Genomic DNA, 18,992 nt, shown 5'->3' on the forward strand with positions numbered 1-18,992 from the left:
TAACGAAGACTTCAGTACATTCGCAATTGCTAGATACCACAATGAACTCGTCTTCGACAAACCTATGCGAGCTTTGCAGGCTCTGGAAGTGGTTCTGGCGTCGAATAATCACGCACTTGGTATTAGATCTGGTCGTTCGTTTTATCGTAAGCCCGACGAGTATTACGATTGGGGCGACGGTTATGAAATGTATACGGGGATTTATCAAGCCGCTATTCTAGGCGAAGTACCACTACTGAACGTAGATATTTCTCACAAATCGTTTCCCAAACCTCAATCTTTGGTTCAATGCTTGAAGTATTATAAAATAGATCCACGGTACACAATGGCAGATGGTCGCATCAAGAAGTTCATTCAGCAGTTTTTGAAAGCGATTTACATTACCTACTACATGCCGCCACCTAGCTTCGGAGCCCTGCCAAAAATCTATAAAGTTTTAGATATTGACGATGCACCCGCAAGAATTACAACACGCCCAAAAAAACGCGAAATATCGCTACCAATGGAGTTCTGCTCTGTAACCGAAAATCAAGTCCTAAACGTAAGTAACGGTTCCCGATTCTATAAGACCTTTTGTGATTTTTTTTGTCATCAATACCTAATGAAAAAAGCGTAAGAATGGCAGTATACAAGTCACAAAAATGATCAAGTATGCTACCACATCTACAGACGAGCGGAAAAATAAAATAATGAACTTATTGACGCATTTTTGTCATAGCCAGAGTCCAACCATTCGGGCTTTCGGCATTCAGTTGGGCAGTAATTTTATAAAAATCCATTTCCGTCTTTTGTCACCGCCGGATGTAGAGTATTGCGGCGGCAAAACCGTGCGTCCATGTGAAGGCGCTTGGCAAGTGACAAATGCAAAGTTCTTAGAGACTGTCAACGCCCAACCAGGTCACAAGTGGGCAATAATTTACGAGAACAAAGCATCGATTAGTATGCACGTAGTAATGGAATTCAAAAAGACTGTAACTATGAATGAATTTTCTATTAAATTCTTCGTGATTTACGAAAGACCTTTGCCTTTTAGTTACAAAGAATATCCCGAGACTTTGGCGTAAGATTGGCCGATCAATGTGAAGTAACGGATTTTCACAATATCGAGAGAACTTTAGAAGGTTTTGCAAGGAAGGGTTATGCCCTATTAAGTGTCATTTGCGGATAGCTGTTTCAGTTCTCCTGTTGTTTTCTTTTCGTTTTACTTTCATAACAGGCTGTCGTTGTAATAAGCTACGGTGCGTCCTATTCTATGATAAAACAAAAAGCAGAACTTAGAGTGGGTATTTTGACACAGTGCATTAAGGAAAAAACCGTATCCCGTGCGTATACTGATATGTCAGTAATGAGAAATTTGATGCTAAAACTGAGCGCGAAGCTGAATGGAACCAATCATAAGGTGGCCGAAGAAAAAGAAGAGGGAATAAGGAAGCTTCTGCAGTCCATTCGTAATGTCATGTTTATTGGTGCCGATGTAACGCATCCGTCACCTGATCAGCGCCACATACCCAGCGTGGTGGGTGTAGCAGCATCTCATAATGCTCACGGACCCTGTTACAACACCCAATACAGGCTGCAAATGAAATCTATCATCGAAGATGTTTTAGACGTGTACAAAAGCTACCAAGATCGTTATCCCGATCATATAATCTACTACCGAGATGGGGTTTCGGATGGCCAGTTCCCTATCGTTAGGAGGGAAGAGTTTCGTGGAATACGCCACGCCTGCGCTCAATTGGTGAAGGTTTATTTTCTCGTTTAATGTTTTGTTGTCAAATTTTGTTTATATTCAAGGGTTGCAGGGCGAAAGTGACGTGCATCGTTGTCGTGAAGCGACATTACACACGATTTTTTCCACTGCCTCAAGGAAAGGGTGGAAGAGATTTTAATAACGTGGAACCGGGTACAGTAGTGGATCAATACATTGTCCATCCAAATGAGAAGCAGTTTTTTTTTGGTGAGCCATAAAGCCATACAAGGCACAGCTAGACCAACACGATACAATATCATTGAAGACGATGCCAACTTTGATATCGACGTTTTGCAAAAGCTTACCTATAATATGTGTCATATGTTCCCGAGGTGTAACATGGCAGTTTCCTATCCGGCACCAGCCTATCTGGCTCATCTCGTAGCTTTTAGGGGACGCGTCTACCTGGAAGGATGAGTTTGTAAAATGAATTTCAACGGAACTATCATAAGATTGTATTTTCCTACGACCGTGTAGTGCTACCAGGTTTGGAAATTTGAAAGACGAGTATAGAAGGCGGCGAGTTCATCCCAGTTTAAAAAAATGCAACCCTATGTTCTTCATATAATGTATTATTATTTTCGCCATATTTCACTACAATTGATTATTATTTTTATACCAAATGTTAGAATCTTTAATATACTTAAATATTTCAAAAATGAAATCAGCTTCTTCTATAATTTCCTTTTAAAAGCCTTTAACTAAACAAGAACTTGCGGAGGCCGCTCCATTATCATATGTTGCCTCTTACCGTGCAATTTCCGTAATTCAGAATCAGATTTCTCTTGCTTCGTGAAACGCGTGGGATGAATTATATTCTTCGTTTCTTTTCACTTTATACCCTACACCACTTGGGATAGGCGGTATATAAAGTTAGTGCAATCGTATTTAACACGCGGCAGGGCTGCCTATATTTTATTATGCCGATTCAGAACCATAATCTGAACTGAGCTAAGTCTATCTGTCCATCTGGTGTCTGTTCATGCAGAATTATGTTCAAGCTACAAGTAGCAGTTTTTAAGACATTTTCAAGGATATTTGCTACACTGACGTGCTCTAACCCAAGGACGAACGCTATTGAAAATGATTCGGATCGGTCCACTTTTTCGACCATTTCCCATGCAAAGCCCTATTCTGAAAGGTCGCTCTATGGAATTAAATTTCAATTTTTAAAATTTTTCGAAAAAAGTAGCTCAGTAACAGTATTTCGACATTGTAAATTGGTGTGAAAATGTTAGACCGGCTGCAGCAATTTTTTGAATTCGCTCTCATGTAACGATAGCTGAAGCTCATATGACAATGAAAATCACATCATAATATCAAAATCACGTCGTAATTAAGTGTACCATATTCTCACCATTTGGGCGTAGTTTTGAATCTTACTCAAATAAGGATTTTCACGAAAAGCGATCCTTTTTACTGCAGAAAGCTGGTGAAGGAAATTGACTCATAATAGTAAATTCATACAAATATATGAATTATGTTAGACAATGTGGTGTAGGGTATTCAACGGTCGGCCTTGCCCGACTAGAATTATAAATACGATTATTTCTCTTTGAATTGATTGTAGGGCTATCCAAAAATTTTATACAACTCTCTGCATACATTGGCACAAAGTTAATATATTACAAATGAATTTATGCGAATCTATAAAAGTATGCCGTTGTGATGGTCGAAAATATGTTTTTAATAATGGAATCATTATCGGCGAAATCTAGTAGATATACATTTAAGACTGAATAGAAAGCCAAAGCTATTTGATAGTTTAAGGTAAAGGTAGCGCTGTCTGTGTGCAAAATACAAAAGAGGCACTTATGATGCGACCAACAGTGAATATTTACAAAATCCATAGTGTATTTTAACAACCATTAATTATTTTGGTTACCAAAAGCTATGGTGAGGGGTGACATGAATCGAGCAAAAAGTAAATAAGTCGTTATGGTTGCAACATTAACGAAGAAATTTCGGATGTGTTTGATATATCTTTCAAAGGAATTCAGTTGAGCATACGCTATTTAATTTAAGTTACACTGCTCTCGGTTGATATACAGTACATTCGCTTACCTACCTAGAAGATTTTGCAAAAATGTATTTAGTGGTTTGTGTAATTAATTCCCAACGTTTAATTCCATAATAAATTCACGCCAAGTTAATTAAGTGAGGTAAGTTTCGCTCGTCCGTACATAGATTTCATAGATTTCTTTTCATATGAATTTAGTCAAATAAATTGCATGTGCGTGTAAGTGTATACAAAGAAATATGAAAACGTCAAACTTAATAACAACCATGTTAATGAACTTCGTTAAATGTTTGTGCCGCAGGAAGTGATTGGCGCACGAACTATCAAAATAAAACTTGGAAACTTTGGATACAGGCTTCGATGACAATTTATCCGAGTATAAGGGCAAAAGTCATTTTATTGTGTTGTCCGTCAAACCTTGATTTGAAACTTTTAAATTGTTACATAAGATTTTCTTAGACAATCCCAATAAATTTCCGAATCGAATTTTAATTCCTAATGTTTATGCTATATTCAAAAACGTGACGCACTGAATAAACAAAAAAGGAATTTTAAGTTAAAAAAAACTTTTGAGCAAAAGAAGAGACCAATATTTTGTTAGCTAAGCAGCAGAAGAAGCAACAAAAATTCTTAAGCAAAGTTGAAAATAGAAACGCAGTCAGAAACTTGTACATATGATATGTTTAGAAACTTCAATTGCAAATTAATGGAAACAGTTACAGCAATGCAAATCATAAATAGTATATCAATAGCGACATATAGAGTTTTAGCAGGCAACAGAATACCGTCAGTAGTAATATTGTAAGTGTATACAATTATTGCAATAAGACGAAATTCGTCTTTGCTCAATATTAGCAAATGCAATTATCTCTCTTTGAGTTGTAATTTTCGATTTGACTCGATTCCATTGTTTCATTCTCGCAAACACAAACCAAAAAGCTGGTTTGCATTTTAACAGAGTTGGCTCTTTGGCGTTACCATTTAAGATGTTAAGTTGGACATTTAACCATTTAACAGGGAATTTAGCGAGGGCTTTGTTTAATTTGATAATAAAAATTATGGCAGTCTAATTTTAGGCTAACTTGTAAAATGATTTTTATTATTATTATAATAAATTATTTTCTCAGAGAATAAATTCTTTTCTCTTAGAGAGCTAGCATAAAAAAAAACTCTACCGAACTTGATTTGGCCCATGACCATTGACTTGCTACTCAGGCGGATATATTATTATTATTTTTTGGCATTTTATAAGAAAAAAAAGCAACTTTGAAAATTTCATTAAAAATTGTGTAAAAAAGTCTGTTATAAACAAAAGAAAAAATATGTCAACACAACCAGAGAATTCGTTGTACGACCATTTTGATTTTGTTTCCATTTACCGGGTTATAAAAAAAAAGCACGGGGTGAACACAATGTAATGTATTTCTTCAAAATTTTCTATTTTTTCTTTTTTTTTTTGAAAGTTTCTTGCAATATTAAATTTTAGAAGTTTTCCGCGTTTAACTTGATAATAAAACCTACAAGCACCTATCTTTACTATTTCATTCAGTTGCACAATTTCGCTAGCAATATATGCCCTACAAAATTATTACGCCCTATAAAAAAACAATGTATGCAATACATAAACAGTGTACTGTTTTTGTACAGTTGCTGCATGTAGTATGCAATGTTGTTGATGTATACATAAATGAATTGAACACAATGTCCACTTAATGCCACTTTAGTTGTTGTGTTAATCGCGTAGCTTGGCAACTCTGGATTACACGATATATAACCTGCTTACTCTTAACAGCAGTTTTTACATGTTAAAAGACGAAAGTTAGTTAGTTACTATAAAGCGAGAATTTGAATATATTTTCGTATTTAAGCATAGATATGGAAAATATTTAACAATGAAAAATTTTAATCAATTTATACTTACTTTATATACATGAACACATAATATGAAATAAGAGCAACGGACTGTTACCTTACCAACTTATTGTTGGCGGATTTTGGAAAATTCAAATTAATTCATACATAATCAACTAAACGGTACTTATAACACGAGTTTTAATTATTAAAAATTTCATTAATGAAATCGCTTAAAGCCGTCAGATTTGGACACTACGACTCATCAATGCAAATTTTGAGGTAAAAGTTATCAAATAAGAAAGCAAAATAAAATTTATACAAACATTTTGATTTAATCATTCATATGTGTATGCAAAATTTCTAATATAAGACACGTTTTTAAAGTTGAAATATTACAACAACAACAACAACAAGAAAAGAATTTATATTTTTTGTTTTATATATGTATAAACAAAGGTAGCATTTATTATCCTTGAAAATTTTCCCTCAAGGACAACGTTCTTTCTCACTAGTGTTGATATGCGAAAAACAAACAATTATTTGCATTTTATTGAAATAATAAACATATATGTACGTTGGGTAATCTTGTTCTAAGTAAATTTATTAAGCCTCTGCCAGCCAAAACTCTCATATTTTTAAAGCGAATTGCTTAGATTGCTTGCAGTTTTTTTTTTGTGGGGGGGATTTTTAGACCGCGTACCAACTTTACTCAGTATACTTTTTTTAATTTATTAAAATAAACTTTATGGAAAATAAAAATAGGCGAATTAGAATATTTAATGGTGGATCGTGTCCCGCTATTGTGTTTTCGTTTGTTTAATAAATGTAAAGATACGGATGGAATACCGATATGACAGAATTTTAATAGATTTCCCTAATGCTGTCATAAACTTTCGGTACTTCTCATCCAAATAACGATCTTAACGAATTAAAGTTTATCTCTAGACACTTCCTTATACTCGCCTTTTCGAGCTCCAACACCATAGCGAAATAGAGCTTCTTACCATGAAATTCCAAAATTTCTTTCGAAATATTAATGTATTGCAAGGGCAATTATGAATGCAGGACAACATTAAGATGCTCTGCGTGATTTCTTTTGAATTTACGCAATTGCCTACGAGGTATTCTTAAATTATACAAAAGCTTGATTACAAATAACGTACTTTTATGCCCAAAAAGTACGATCAAGGTCACCTTGGCTCACCACGTTTCCACGATATTCACTCGATTGATCGATTGTTTCCGATATCTGCCACAGCGCCGCCCATTTAGTAAAATTATATTTCTAATATTCGATGTAACCGCGTAATTCAACTTTTTGTCATAATATTACATTCATATATCGTATAGCATATTAATGGAAATTGTTCCTTTGATTGAACCTATACACCTTTTATTTATCAGCAAGCGAAACATACGACAAAAGCCGATTATTACATTGAGTTCTATATATTCTATATCTATAATCTTCTTCGAGAGGAAGTTAATCACATATATCGTAACCTATTATTAATTGTTTTATTTTTGTTACAGAGAAACATTTACGACGAGTTTTCTTAAAATTATTTTTCTTTCTTTCGCTTTTTCCGACGTGTGGAGAATAGTAATATGTCAAAGCAACAAAAATGCCAACCATATGTAATTAATGTTAGCGAGCACAATAACGTAAGCTCAGGCAGCGTTAGCGATTCCCGTCATAAAACTTCTAACAATAGACCACCAATAGTACGTCAGGCGAGGACATCTAGCGATGATAAAGCTAACGGATGCAATGAAACGAAAAAAGATCACTTAAAAGGAATTGTTGCTTTGCACAAAATAGCAGAAAATGAAAGATTGCATTCGGAACAAATCAGGGTTAATGCGGACCATTTAGCTTGCGGGGACCAAAGTATTCGACCAAGCAAATCCAAATCAATGGATCAAGCTCAAACAAAAACATCGCAAAGGTTTGTAAAGGGCGATCGTTGTGTTGTAATAAAAACACCAAAAATGTGTAGTAAACGACGAGAAACTTTTACAGCGAGGGTAACGGAATCGGACGCGTCTCACGTAGGGAAATTGCATAGCGGAGAAGGTGATAATTGTCGTAGAGGAAAGAAATGGTGCAGCTACTTACTTTGCAATCAAAATCCAATACGTAAGATTACTCCAATTAGTGAGGAAACCGAACAAGATCTAGTTGCAGATGACGATGGTGACAACCATCAAAAACCTCGTTCGGTATTAGACTGCTTAAGTTTAAAATCATGTTGGCTAAAGGATCAAGCAGACACCGAAATCTTTCACACAAATACCGTTGTTAGCCGAAAGGCAACGAATACCAACCGCTGTGAAACGATGTCTACACCGCCTGCTATGATTAGAGAAGAACAAAATACCTCAACATCTCCTATAACGGTTTCAGAAAAATGCGAAACATCTTCAACTATTCTTCCTATTGCAGCTATAGAAAAAGCAAGAAAAAAATTCAAACATCAGGAAGTTCAAACGGTATCTTGGACTTCATTAAAGTCTTCCCAACACGATAACGTATTCTTGCAATCCTACGGTAGCGTAGTTACTAATACTAATGACAGTAATAACTACGGGTTGGAGTGCATGCAAAGGAATAAAGTGCATTCAAGAAAACGTTCGAATTTTCGTCATTTCTATTGGTTGTTAAAGCCATTTCGTGGCAGATACAACAAATCGAAGAAATCTTCGGAAATTCAGGCAATTGTGTATAAAACGTACTTTGTAAAATGGACAAAACCGCCAGAGACCCTGATTAATGGATTTGGCGTTAGACGCAACGAAACACAAACAGTATGGTCGTTTGTTTTAAGACGTTGTCGTTCAGCTATATTTTGATAAAGAGAGAGAATCACCAGTGTTTTGTATAAAAAAAAAATAATAATAATAATAAAAATTCATACGATAAAGACAGAAAAACGTATTAAACTCGTCTTGAGGCTGTGTGGACAGGAAAGAAGGGAATTTTGTCAATAATCACAAACACTCTGTTACTCGTTTCATAGATTGCAAATCATTGTGACCGGGACACTAAAAATTGAATTTTTTTTTAATTTTCTTCTTCTTTTCCCATTCTGTTGTGCTCGTACAATTTTTTTATTCAATTGCCTAGTCTTGAATGTCCGTGTTCATTTCTGTCCCACATATGCGGTCGGACGGCTGGCCAAACATAACCTAATTGCTTTTATGACTTTTCGTGGGCTTAAAAATTGATAACATTTTTTTTTCATATTACCTACGTTTTCTATAAAAATTTCCAGATATATTAGGGAAAATTAAGCTTTTGGCATGTAAGCGTTCCCTTCGCTGTTTGTAAATTCTAGCAAAAGATTACGCGTCCGAACATAATTTCTCTTCGTATAGTTGGAACTTTTTCTTCTTTTCAAGTTATACTATTATTTTTTGAGGCTATGTCGTGATGTTTCGCGACAATCGCGGCATTTTGGCGTAGGAACGGAGCTAAGTTCAAGTTAAACAAACTTTTCAACAAAAATTTCGGGAAGATTATCTGCGCGAACTAGCGGTCGTTGTAAAGCGAAAAGCGATCCGCGAAAACTCTTGTGAACTCTTTGCAATGTTTCCTTGCGAATAGTGCAGAGAATTGCAAATAGCCACAAGAAAAATATTGCAATTCTGTACGACTTCACTTCTGGCGACTTACCTGCTACCAACTAAGTACCATTAGTTTAAATTAGATTTCTTTGCGATAACTCTGTGGCCCGTTCTTAAAAAAGACACAAGTCACAAATATTGAAAACGACGATTGACTAGCTGTCACTTCACAGAGTTATTGAAAATGAAATTTCGACCAGGCAACCATCCTTTTAAATCCTTTTAAAGCGAAAGAAGAAGATGTTTAAAAGCTTCATTTTCGGATTATATAGAACTCGTCAGTTTTTACATTCTGCAAGTATAGATCATCCGTTGATTGTAGTGCAGAAATTTCAAACTTGTCTTTGTCCATACATTTCTCGGAATTAACTTTGATGCTACGCTATATACACTTAACCTAATCTATCATTGCGAGCAGAGATTTGTTGAACCTGTTTAATAGAGAGATCCAATTTCAGGGGGTAAAGGCATAACACATGTCTATTGGCCAAACATCTATTTGCTTGCGGCTACTCCCTAGCTCTTCCTCCCTTTATTTCTGACTATCACCGCGTTACACATGCAAGAGAGACAAAAAGTGTGCGATTGGGCGTTTAAACAGACAAAAAACAAAAATTGAAGAATAGAAACAAATAAAAATACTATAGTGTGGTACAGCCCGCCCTACACCACTCTACAGTTATTCATATAGAGACTTTTCAATATCAACCGTAATATGGGAAATGGTTGAAAAAGTGGTCCGATTCGAACCATTTGTTATAGCGTTTGTCCTTGGGCCAAAATACGTCAGTGCACTAAATTTCATCCAAAAATAGTTGCGACCTGTAGTTTGAACACAAGAAATCAAGACGGACAGATGGATGGACAATTGGCATAATAAAAGTTGGTGTTATCTCAAGCCGTTGCATATATCCGCTGGGTATTTGGGTATCAAAATTTACCTCCTACGGTGTCTATGATTTGAACGCAAGAAAGCAAGGCGGACAGATGGACGGACAATTGGCATAATAAAATATCTGAAGACGTTGCATATACTTCCACTGGGTATTCGGGTATCAAAATTTACCTACTATGGAGTAACTACGGGCACACACTTATCAACACCGCTTCTATGGTTAAGAATACTTGATAAATGTAAGTAGAATGGTGTTCTTAAATTACCGCAACTCCTAAACCAAACTAATCAGAATCAAGTGCTAAAATTCAAAATGAATAAAGCAAAATGCAAGTGGGTCACTGTTGAGTTAGTTAATAAATAAAACCGAATATAAGCTGCAGCGTCTACACTTTTTGGCGCACAGACTGAACTCACCGAACGACAAATATAAAAGTCGCCGAAAAGCGAAGGGCGTCTAGCTTTAATAAAACCTAGTTTTCTACATTGAATTTTTTTTTTTTTTTTTAGCACTTTTTATTCTTTGTGTCTACAAGGCTTTGCTTGCACTGTTTGTTTGTTTGTTTTTTTTTTTTCGAAAAAGGACTATTTTGCGCGTGTTGTGTTATACTTGCGTTTAAAAAGTCACGGTAAAGTGTTTTTATTACGTTTTTAGAAATAAACTTGACTGAGTTGACTTGACTTGAATGTCGGACAATGTCGTTCGTTACTCTTGAAAGAATGAAGAATTGTTAACAAAGGTAAAATGGCATTTTTTTTTTTTTTTTGATTTGATTTTATAAGTATTTTATGGATTTATTAATATTTTTCTGTGTTCTGTGTGCGTAACAACAGAAATTGTTTCACCTGTGTGCTTGAGTGAATACCGCAAAGTACTCTCTCCTTATTATTTTCAAACTATGTAAGTTTCTAATCAGTTCTTACGAGAAAAAAAGATAAATAAACAATAATAAATGATTTAGTTTTTTTTTTTTTTACTTTATTTACATTTACAATTTATTAAACACATGCACCCGCAAAGTTCATAACTTGATTATATAAGTTACGGTTAGCATAACCGTGACAGTACATACATATTTCCGAGCGCCATAATAATAAACAATTAAAATTGTCACGGTAGGCGTCAAACCGTGCATTAACGATCGTCCAGGAAAAAAAAAAATTTCAAATCAGGAAAAAAAAAGAACAAAAAGTTATTTGTTGGTGTTAGAGAACGAATCTCTCGATACTCCCCACACTCTAATAATTGTTTGACGTTTATTTAAACTGGAAGCTAACATATACATAACATAAGCACAACACTAGTACAACGCGCAAGTGCAAGTGGCTAATTGCAGAATAAACCCAAGCGTACTTGGCTCACATGCGTAAATTTTAACCAGCGATAAGGTTAGTACATGTACATGTCAGAGACGAGCCGCGAAATGATGAAATGATTCTTCTGTTCATGTCTATCGGACACCCCTTTAGCGCATGTGGTATCTGCTGCTATGTAAGTGTCACCATTTATATATATATACACAATTCATAACATTCTGCAATACTTGTGGTATATATTAAGTTCGTGCGGAAGAATGTAACTATCAGAAGGACATAAGCTAGGCTTAGCTTTTATTATGTTGATGCAATTTACCATTACCTGTGCATTTGGCTATCCGTCCATTGCTCGATCTGAATTCTGTCCACGTAGTTTTCTATATGGATATCAACTTGATGTCAAAAATTTGAATCGAATGAACTAAATTTTTTAACGTACAAAAGGTAACTCTTGACAGAACACAAAGGTCCAACTTTTTAGCTATTATGATAAAAATTGAACCATTAGAGTAGTTTAACGCAGCTGTACGTTAACTCTATCAAATTTGCATCGCGTAGATCTAGTTTTCCAAATCTAACCTCAGATCGAGGTTTTCGCGAAAAGTAAGCCTTCGTATGGGCAGAAAGACTAATTTCCAGTATTTTATGACAAAATTAGATAATTAATAGTAAGTCGTTTGACAAGAAAATTGGTTTTGCTAAATTTGGACCACCTCAACTAACTTGCCATATAAGCACAAGGACTCCCATGAAAAGTGGACCGCCACATGGAAACAAGCACAGAAGTGAATACAGAATTGTACTAGTTGAAGTACTATACAACCAAACTCCTTTGTAGGCGATATCCTGGTTTTTTTACTACACAATTTCGCAGACAGACAAAGTGACAGACAAACCGACAAACATGTTTGGGTCGATTTCAAATTTCAAACTGGCCGAGAATTTATACACCTTATAGGCCTTTAAAGCTTACTTCTTCGCCTTATAAGAGCATTAAAAGAAAACTAAATTTCAATACAGTCTAATATGAGGTAGGCGTGGCCGATTTTTTCCATTTTTCTACAGATGCTACAACATCGCCCACACAACATTTGTTTATATTTTTGTACTTTTTTCTGCTACAGTTTATCAATAATGAATAAAAGGCAATTTTTAATTCCTTATGAGAGCCGATAGCCTGTGTTGCTAGTGCTCAATGCCTTTTTTTAGTCTAAGAATTCATTTCATTAGTCTAAAATTAAAATAATAATAATAATAATAATAATAATTCCTTATGAAAAACAGAGGTGTCCTCAGTTTGCGAGATGCTTTGGCTCGCTTTCAATACCAGCATGCGTGCGCGAACTTGCAATGTTTTTTGGCAAATTTATTGTCGATAGCTTCTTTTGTAGGAAGGCCAGGAGAATGTTTACATCAGATATTAACCAGACGGACAGACGGACATGCTTAAATTGAATTGAAAATTGATACTGATCAGGAATACATATACACTTTGCGGGGTCTTCTGGGCGTTGCAAACGTCTTGACAAATCCCTCATCCTTCATAGATCCCTGAATTCAATTCTGCGTCATTCGCTCTCCAATGTAAAATTCAATACATAAGTCGCTCAATATGTTGTAAATTATTGTTAAAATACTGTTTTGTTCTGTATTAGAGGAGTGTATTATAAAAAATTAAACTCGTCTCCTATATAAACTTGAAGAATAGACAATCATGAAACTCCTTAAAATGTCCTTCATTTTCCTTCTTCTTTTTTTTCGTCACATCACAATCATCTGCTAATGATCGACATGACCTTGTCTCTCGCCATCAACAAGTCACTTACAGCATTTGTTGTTAAACATGACAATTTAAAGTAACCAGAGAACAATTGCGTGTAATAGAAGAGTGAAAACGTCGAGAGGGAAACATCAAAATATCATAACATAACGTCAAAACAATATAACATTATATACGTTTAGCAGTTAGCTGCACAGTTGGATAGGATAAGAAGAGAAAAGCAAAATGCAAAATTGTTGTACCATGAAAAAAGAAGTTCTTCTTCCTACTCCTCCTATTCGCACTGAATGACTTATCCAAATATAGTTTATATTACAGAGATTAACCTTTTCTGATTTATAAAACTTGTAATGTTTAATTGCCGCAGATATTTTAGTGCAAAATGAAAACACGGATTGTACTTTAAATGGAAAATTTTCAAAGGGTCACAATAAGCGCGATAATACTGAGATCAATTGAGTGTAAGGGACAATGGAATGCTTTATGACTTTTTGTTTTGTGTTTGCTTGCGCGTAGTAAAATTGGCCTTGAATTTGTAAATTTAAAATGAAATAAAGGATTAACCTAGAAAATCTCACGAAAAAGCAAATATATTGCTTCGCCTTTTCACCTCCTCACTAAGTATGCTTTGTTGTTTTATGCTGATCTTTCTCTGTTTTCTCGTCGAGTAATTTTTCAAAAAAAGAAATCAATTCGTATTTTTGAAAATCTACTCAAGCAGAGTTGCATTCACTAATTACTACTTTGAAACAGAGAAGAGAGAAGAGAGAAAATGATTGCATACTTCTTCAGAATAAATTATACCGACAGTGACATAATTAATAATTGTTGCTTGGATTGTTTGTTGCCTTGCAATCTACTTCCACTCTCAAATAAGCAGAAGCCAAATTTCAACCTCATCAATTCAACTTCTTCATTTTCAATAATTTTCGATTATTTCGAGGCTTCAAACCAAGGACTGAAACAGTTATTATTATTATCGCTACCATTGTTCGGGCAATCTTTACCAAGACCTAGAAGATTTCCTATACTCGTCCATGCTCCTAGCCTTCTTTGGTTCGGAACACCATACCGTTATCTGACATTGCGTTCACAAATGATTCCACCTTTCGCTCGTCATCTGCATGAATCAGTATCGGAGATACCCAATTCTTTCAGGTCATAGGCAAGCGAATTATGACCCGTATAGAACCCGGCGCCTACCCGCAGGTCGCTTCTTTTTACTTTCAGTAATTTGTATGCTCTATCGGAAGTTTTAACAAATCTCTTCGCCAGCCGTTGTCCTACGTTTTGCTTTCAATGACAATCCGGGCAAAAATGTCCCGGATCTACAATGATTCCGCGGGCTCTCACAAAACAATCAATCCTTTCATTCCGGCCGTCAATGCCGGAATAGTCAGGTATCCAATATTAGGCGCACGTCATTGTGCTTCCCCAGCTTATTCAAGGTTTCTGCCTTTCCTCAAGTCTTTTTGACCGTGATAGTCCTAAGAGGATAGGAGCAATCTCCTGATCGCATTAAAAAATATAACTCTCTAGGACACATGATACACCCATATACATCCCGATCAAGCTGGTAGGCAGACTTTATCAAAGGAAAAATTTCTTTAGGGAAATGTAGAAGTATAGTATGTAAGTAAGTCCGCGATGTTGTTTCACGATGTTGTTACTTGAACAATACATTATTATTGAATAAACTAATTTAGTGCTCCTTTCTAAATATCCAGAAATGCAATTGGGCTTTCCCCTGCTGTCATTTTATGTACCAAATTATTGCGTATTGTCGGAGCTACTACGATAACAAAATTTGTTCGAAAAAAATTTCGCTTTGGCAAAAGTTCGCAAGTATTTAAGAAAAGTGTAATCAATATTTGTTAAGTCGTTCATTTTTTTACCCTTTTCGTTTCCATAAACTCCTGAAGTAATCAGGGTTGCCATTCACTTCGTAAACCTCGCAGCTATGTCCCTCCGTCCATAACTAAACCATTCGGCGAAAAGTTTTATAAAGGTTTTTGTAACCCTGAATTATCGTAGGGTGAATATAACTTTTCTTTTTGTTAGTTGCCACGTTTTCTGTACTTTGACCTTTTCTTAAACTCTTAAGCGTAATAGAAACTTCTTTCAATGTTTCGTGGAATGTAAATGCATTCTAGGGGATATGATCGTATATAATATATGATATGATCACTTCATAAGCGTAGTCATCAAAAACTTAAAACTGAAGCACTAACCCAAAAAGCCTACCATAGCAATGAAAAGGAAAATTGACAAAGAGTTATCGTAGCACCATGAAGAACTTTCACCCATAATTAAATTTAAATGCACCTAACATAATACTATGACCAAAAAGGGCGACCAATATTCAAGTTAAATTGCACGGATATGTCGAATGTCAAAAATATAGTTTTTCTAAACCGTGACAGACATCTGTGCCAAATTTCATTAGTGCCGCAACTGCGCTTTGATCTGTACGACACAAAAAGTCATGAAACGCCTTATTACGGGAGATGAGACTTGAATCAAGCGAATACCGTGCAAAAGGTGAGCGAAGACCAAAAAAAACCTCCGCAAAGTCTCTCAAAGTCAAAGTCAATGTGATGTGGACAGTTTTTTTCGATTGTAATAATGTTGCGTGCTATGAATTACTTCCGCCGGATCATACTATTAACAAGAAATATTATATGAATTTGTCGGTTGCGTTGAAGGCGACGAATAGATTCTGGACACAGCAGTAAACCTTGAAATCCAGCTTTAGCGAACCTTAGAGATAGTTGCACTATCCACTATGTACCGCTACTACTAGCGCTACGTATTATTGCTAGGTGATCACTCCATCGGTTTAGTTTCTGAAAAGTTTTCTCTAAACAACTTTTTTGCTATCTGCCAAGAAGAACTTGTGATACGATTCGTTGAAGTTTTTACTTATCATCCGCAAAGGTAAGTGGAGGTCATAATTGGTACGACATTGAACTCGCAGTATCTCGATACAGTTAAAGGAACTTTTTGATTACTTCTCCGGACAACTGGACGTTCTACTATTCTCCCAATAACTAACAAAACTAACTGACATGCGATGTTGCTTTTAAGCTAAGCTTAATCTAACCTTATATACCTTACATTTATTTATAATTCCTTTGCTTGCTTTTTCTCTGTCATATCCTAAGATCATTAAATTGCCCGCTTGTTCAAAATTAATATTCACTTGCAATAATATGCTCATATGAAAATTTGTCTTTCAGTTCCTAAAATTTTGGTAATCTGCTGCGGGTGTTGGCCGCACTTTAATCGACGGATTTAATTTTTTGGTGTAAATATATTTATTTCTTTAATTATTACATTAGTTATTATTGCAATTATTTTGAATGAGTGTCTGTAGATAAGTGAAGCTGACTAATCGACACAATAGGACTTAGAAGGTATTTAAAGTAAACTTGGCGCCACACAATCATGACTGAGCCAATTGTAAAGTTGAAGATGCAAGACACGTAGTCAAACGGTTTTGAAAACACAAATCCAAGGCAATTATCTGCTAATAGGAAGATTAAATGTAGATGATCAAAAGGATTTTCAAAACTCAAATCCGTTAACCATTTTTCACCCTACTTCAGTAAAAGCAGAATTACTTCCATTATAATCATTCACTTAGAACACATTTCGAAAGCCATCTTTTGCAGCTAACGCATTTTATATACCACTGGAGCGATTATTGGAAAAATTTAACGTTCTATAATAAATAAGTGCCTGGAGCCAAGACCACTTGTTTAGAAATGAAATAGAATTGTTTTTTTCTTAGTGAGAGGCAAGTCTTGGCGAATGTCGTTTAGTACAAGATGTTGCTAAAAATAAAATAAAAAGAGGAAAACACTGTTTTAGTTAGGGACTACCGAACTGATTGCTAAATAGGAAAAATAATAGAATAGGGTGTCTTTTAGGTGTATCTAAGTTACGAAGAGATCGAGCGAGACAGATAAAAACAAATTTTATGCCAACGTAAGCGAAATGACCCGCTTCGGTGATCAAAAGTTTGATAACAATTGCTGAGGATTATCTGCAAAAGAATTGTTTTTTAATTTTTCTTTTACATCAAATATCCTTTAGATGTTTCGTAGAATGCAACTAACAAACCGGCACATAAATAAGGTGCGAAAAGGAATTAAGAGAAAAATTAATAAAGTCATTAACACCTTATTTGAATTGAAGAGAAGCATTTTACTTACGCACTTCCTCAAATAGGGGAAACACTATCGAAACCTCATAAAAAGAGTTTGGAAATTTTTTCAATATCTTTGAATATTTGCAGCGTACGTATCCTTTACTTGAATAAAAATGTTATAGTTCTACGTTTGTTTCATGGCTTGCTTTATTCCTTTAGATGTCCTGCAGCGTGTTTTCAAAGACTTTTGCTACTTAAATGTACTCCTTACAGCGACTACCGAAGGCTAAGATTGCTTATTTTTTCCATTTAGTATACACATGTACACTTAGGTAATGTCATCAAAAGGTGGAAGGTAACATTTTTCCATTTAAACCCTGAAAACATATCCACAAGCGAGTAGTTTCTTCCCTACGTTGACAGCAATCTATCTAACAAATGTGTCAAATTTCACGCCAAGATCTTCGGTAATTGACGAGATATGCTTATTCACCATCGTTTGAAAAGTCAAAACTACGTCTCCTGAGTGAGCAAAGCCAAGAAGTCAGACGTAGCTAGATCGTGCAAATAGAACGTAATCGGTAGACATTTGAGTTGAGTTTGCTATTCCTCTCCTATTTCCGGTACGCCGCGAAAAATCATAGTACGCTACTGAGTGTACTACGAGTGCTTAGTGCTCAGCTTTACGGACGAGTTACACCCTCTTTCCAACTGAATCTATGGTAAAGCAAGAAGTTTGGCTTTGTCGCGCCGCTTTCACGACAGTGGGAATTGCAAGAATACACGAAGTGGATAGCGGGAAGGAGCAAAATCAACAAGAAATTTAATAGCTCAAGCGCACTGTGATCAAAAAGTGTTAGAGCTTTTCTATTGAAACTGCTTCGGGTATTCTTCATAGGTTGATGGCAGCCTGGCTAACTTTTTGTATCAAATTTCACACCAATTTCTTCATCGGCTAATTATTGTTTATATTCGCTCTCAATTTTGGACCTTCAAAACGAATGAAAAAATGTACTAAAGAATTAATGTCAAGTTTAACTTCAAAAATGAAATTTTGATTATTGCTTGGGTGGCAACATCTCACCCAGGTAGATTCTTTAAACAATCAAACAAGTGGGCGACAAGTTCTCAATGAAAATCCAACTTTCCTACAAGTATGCATGCAACGACTATTCAAAACTGGGCGTTATATGGGGTCGAAAAAGTCGTCCGATTCGAGCTGCTCGCAATCTTCGTCCATGGACGTCTATCTTAAACTGTGGACTTGCCCTTCGTTCTATTTAGCCCATTTTGAATGTCAAGCTACGAACGGTCAACCTTGCTGCCAACAGACATGTTTAAATTGACTCGGACTTGCTCGGACATGCTGATCAAGAATATAAACAATTCGTCTTTGGACGTTGCAAACGTTTGGGCAAAATGAATAGACTCCCCATCCTTCGATGATGGGCGTGAAGACAAATCTGTTAACTTTTCTTTATTTTTCTTTCTCGTCACAAGTAATAAGTGATAAAAATTTTATTCTTTCTTTACTTTATTTTAATTTATTTTAAAACTACACATTATTAACACAATTTTACATATAGTTACCCAAGT

At 35.4% G+C, this 18,992-nt stretch overlaps 1 protein-coding gene across 1 annotated transcript in view; it reads left to right on the forward strand.

The window, feature by feature from the left end:
- Positions 1-2,318, forward strand: part of LOC119635453 (protein argonaute-2-like) — a 3,974-nt gene extending 1,656 nt beyond the window's left edge. Inside the window, 6 exon segments of the mRNA XM_038030265.1 lie at positions 34-541; positions 612-971; positions 1,217-1,738; positions 1,795-1,947; positions 1,949-2,162; positions 2,224-2,318. Of these exon segments, the coding sequence (XP_037886193.1) occupies positions 34-541; positions 612-971; positions 1,217-1,738; positions 1,795-1,947; positions 1,949-2,162; positions 2,224-2,318 (1,852 nt within the window).
- Positions 2,319-18,992: the final 16,674 nt, after the last annotated feature.

This window comes from Glossina fuscipes, unplaced genomic scaffold (genome assembly GCF_014805625.2).
Source record: "Glossina fuscipes isolate IAEA_lab_2018 unplaced genomic scaffold, Yale_Gfus_2 26, whole genome shotgun sequence".
In the NCBI taxonomy this organism is placed as follows: Eukaryota; Metazoa; Arthropoda; class Insecta; order Diptera; family Glossinidae; genus Glossina; species Glossina fuscipes.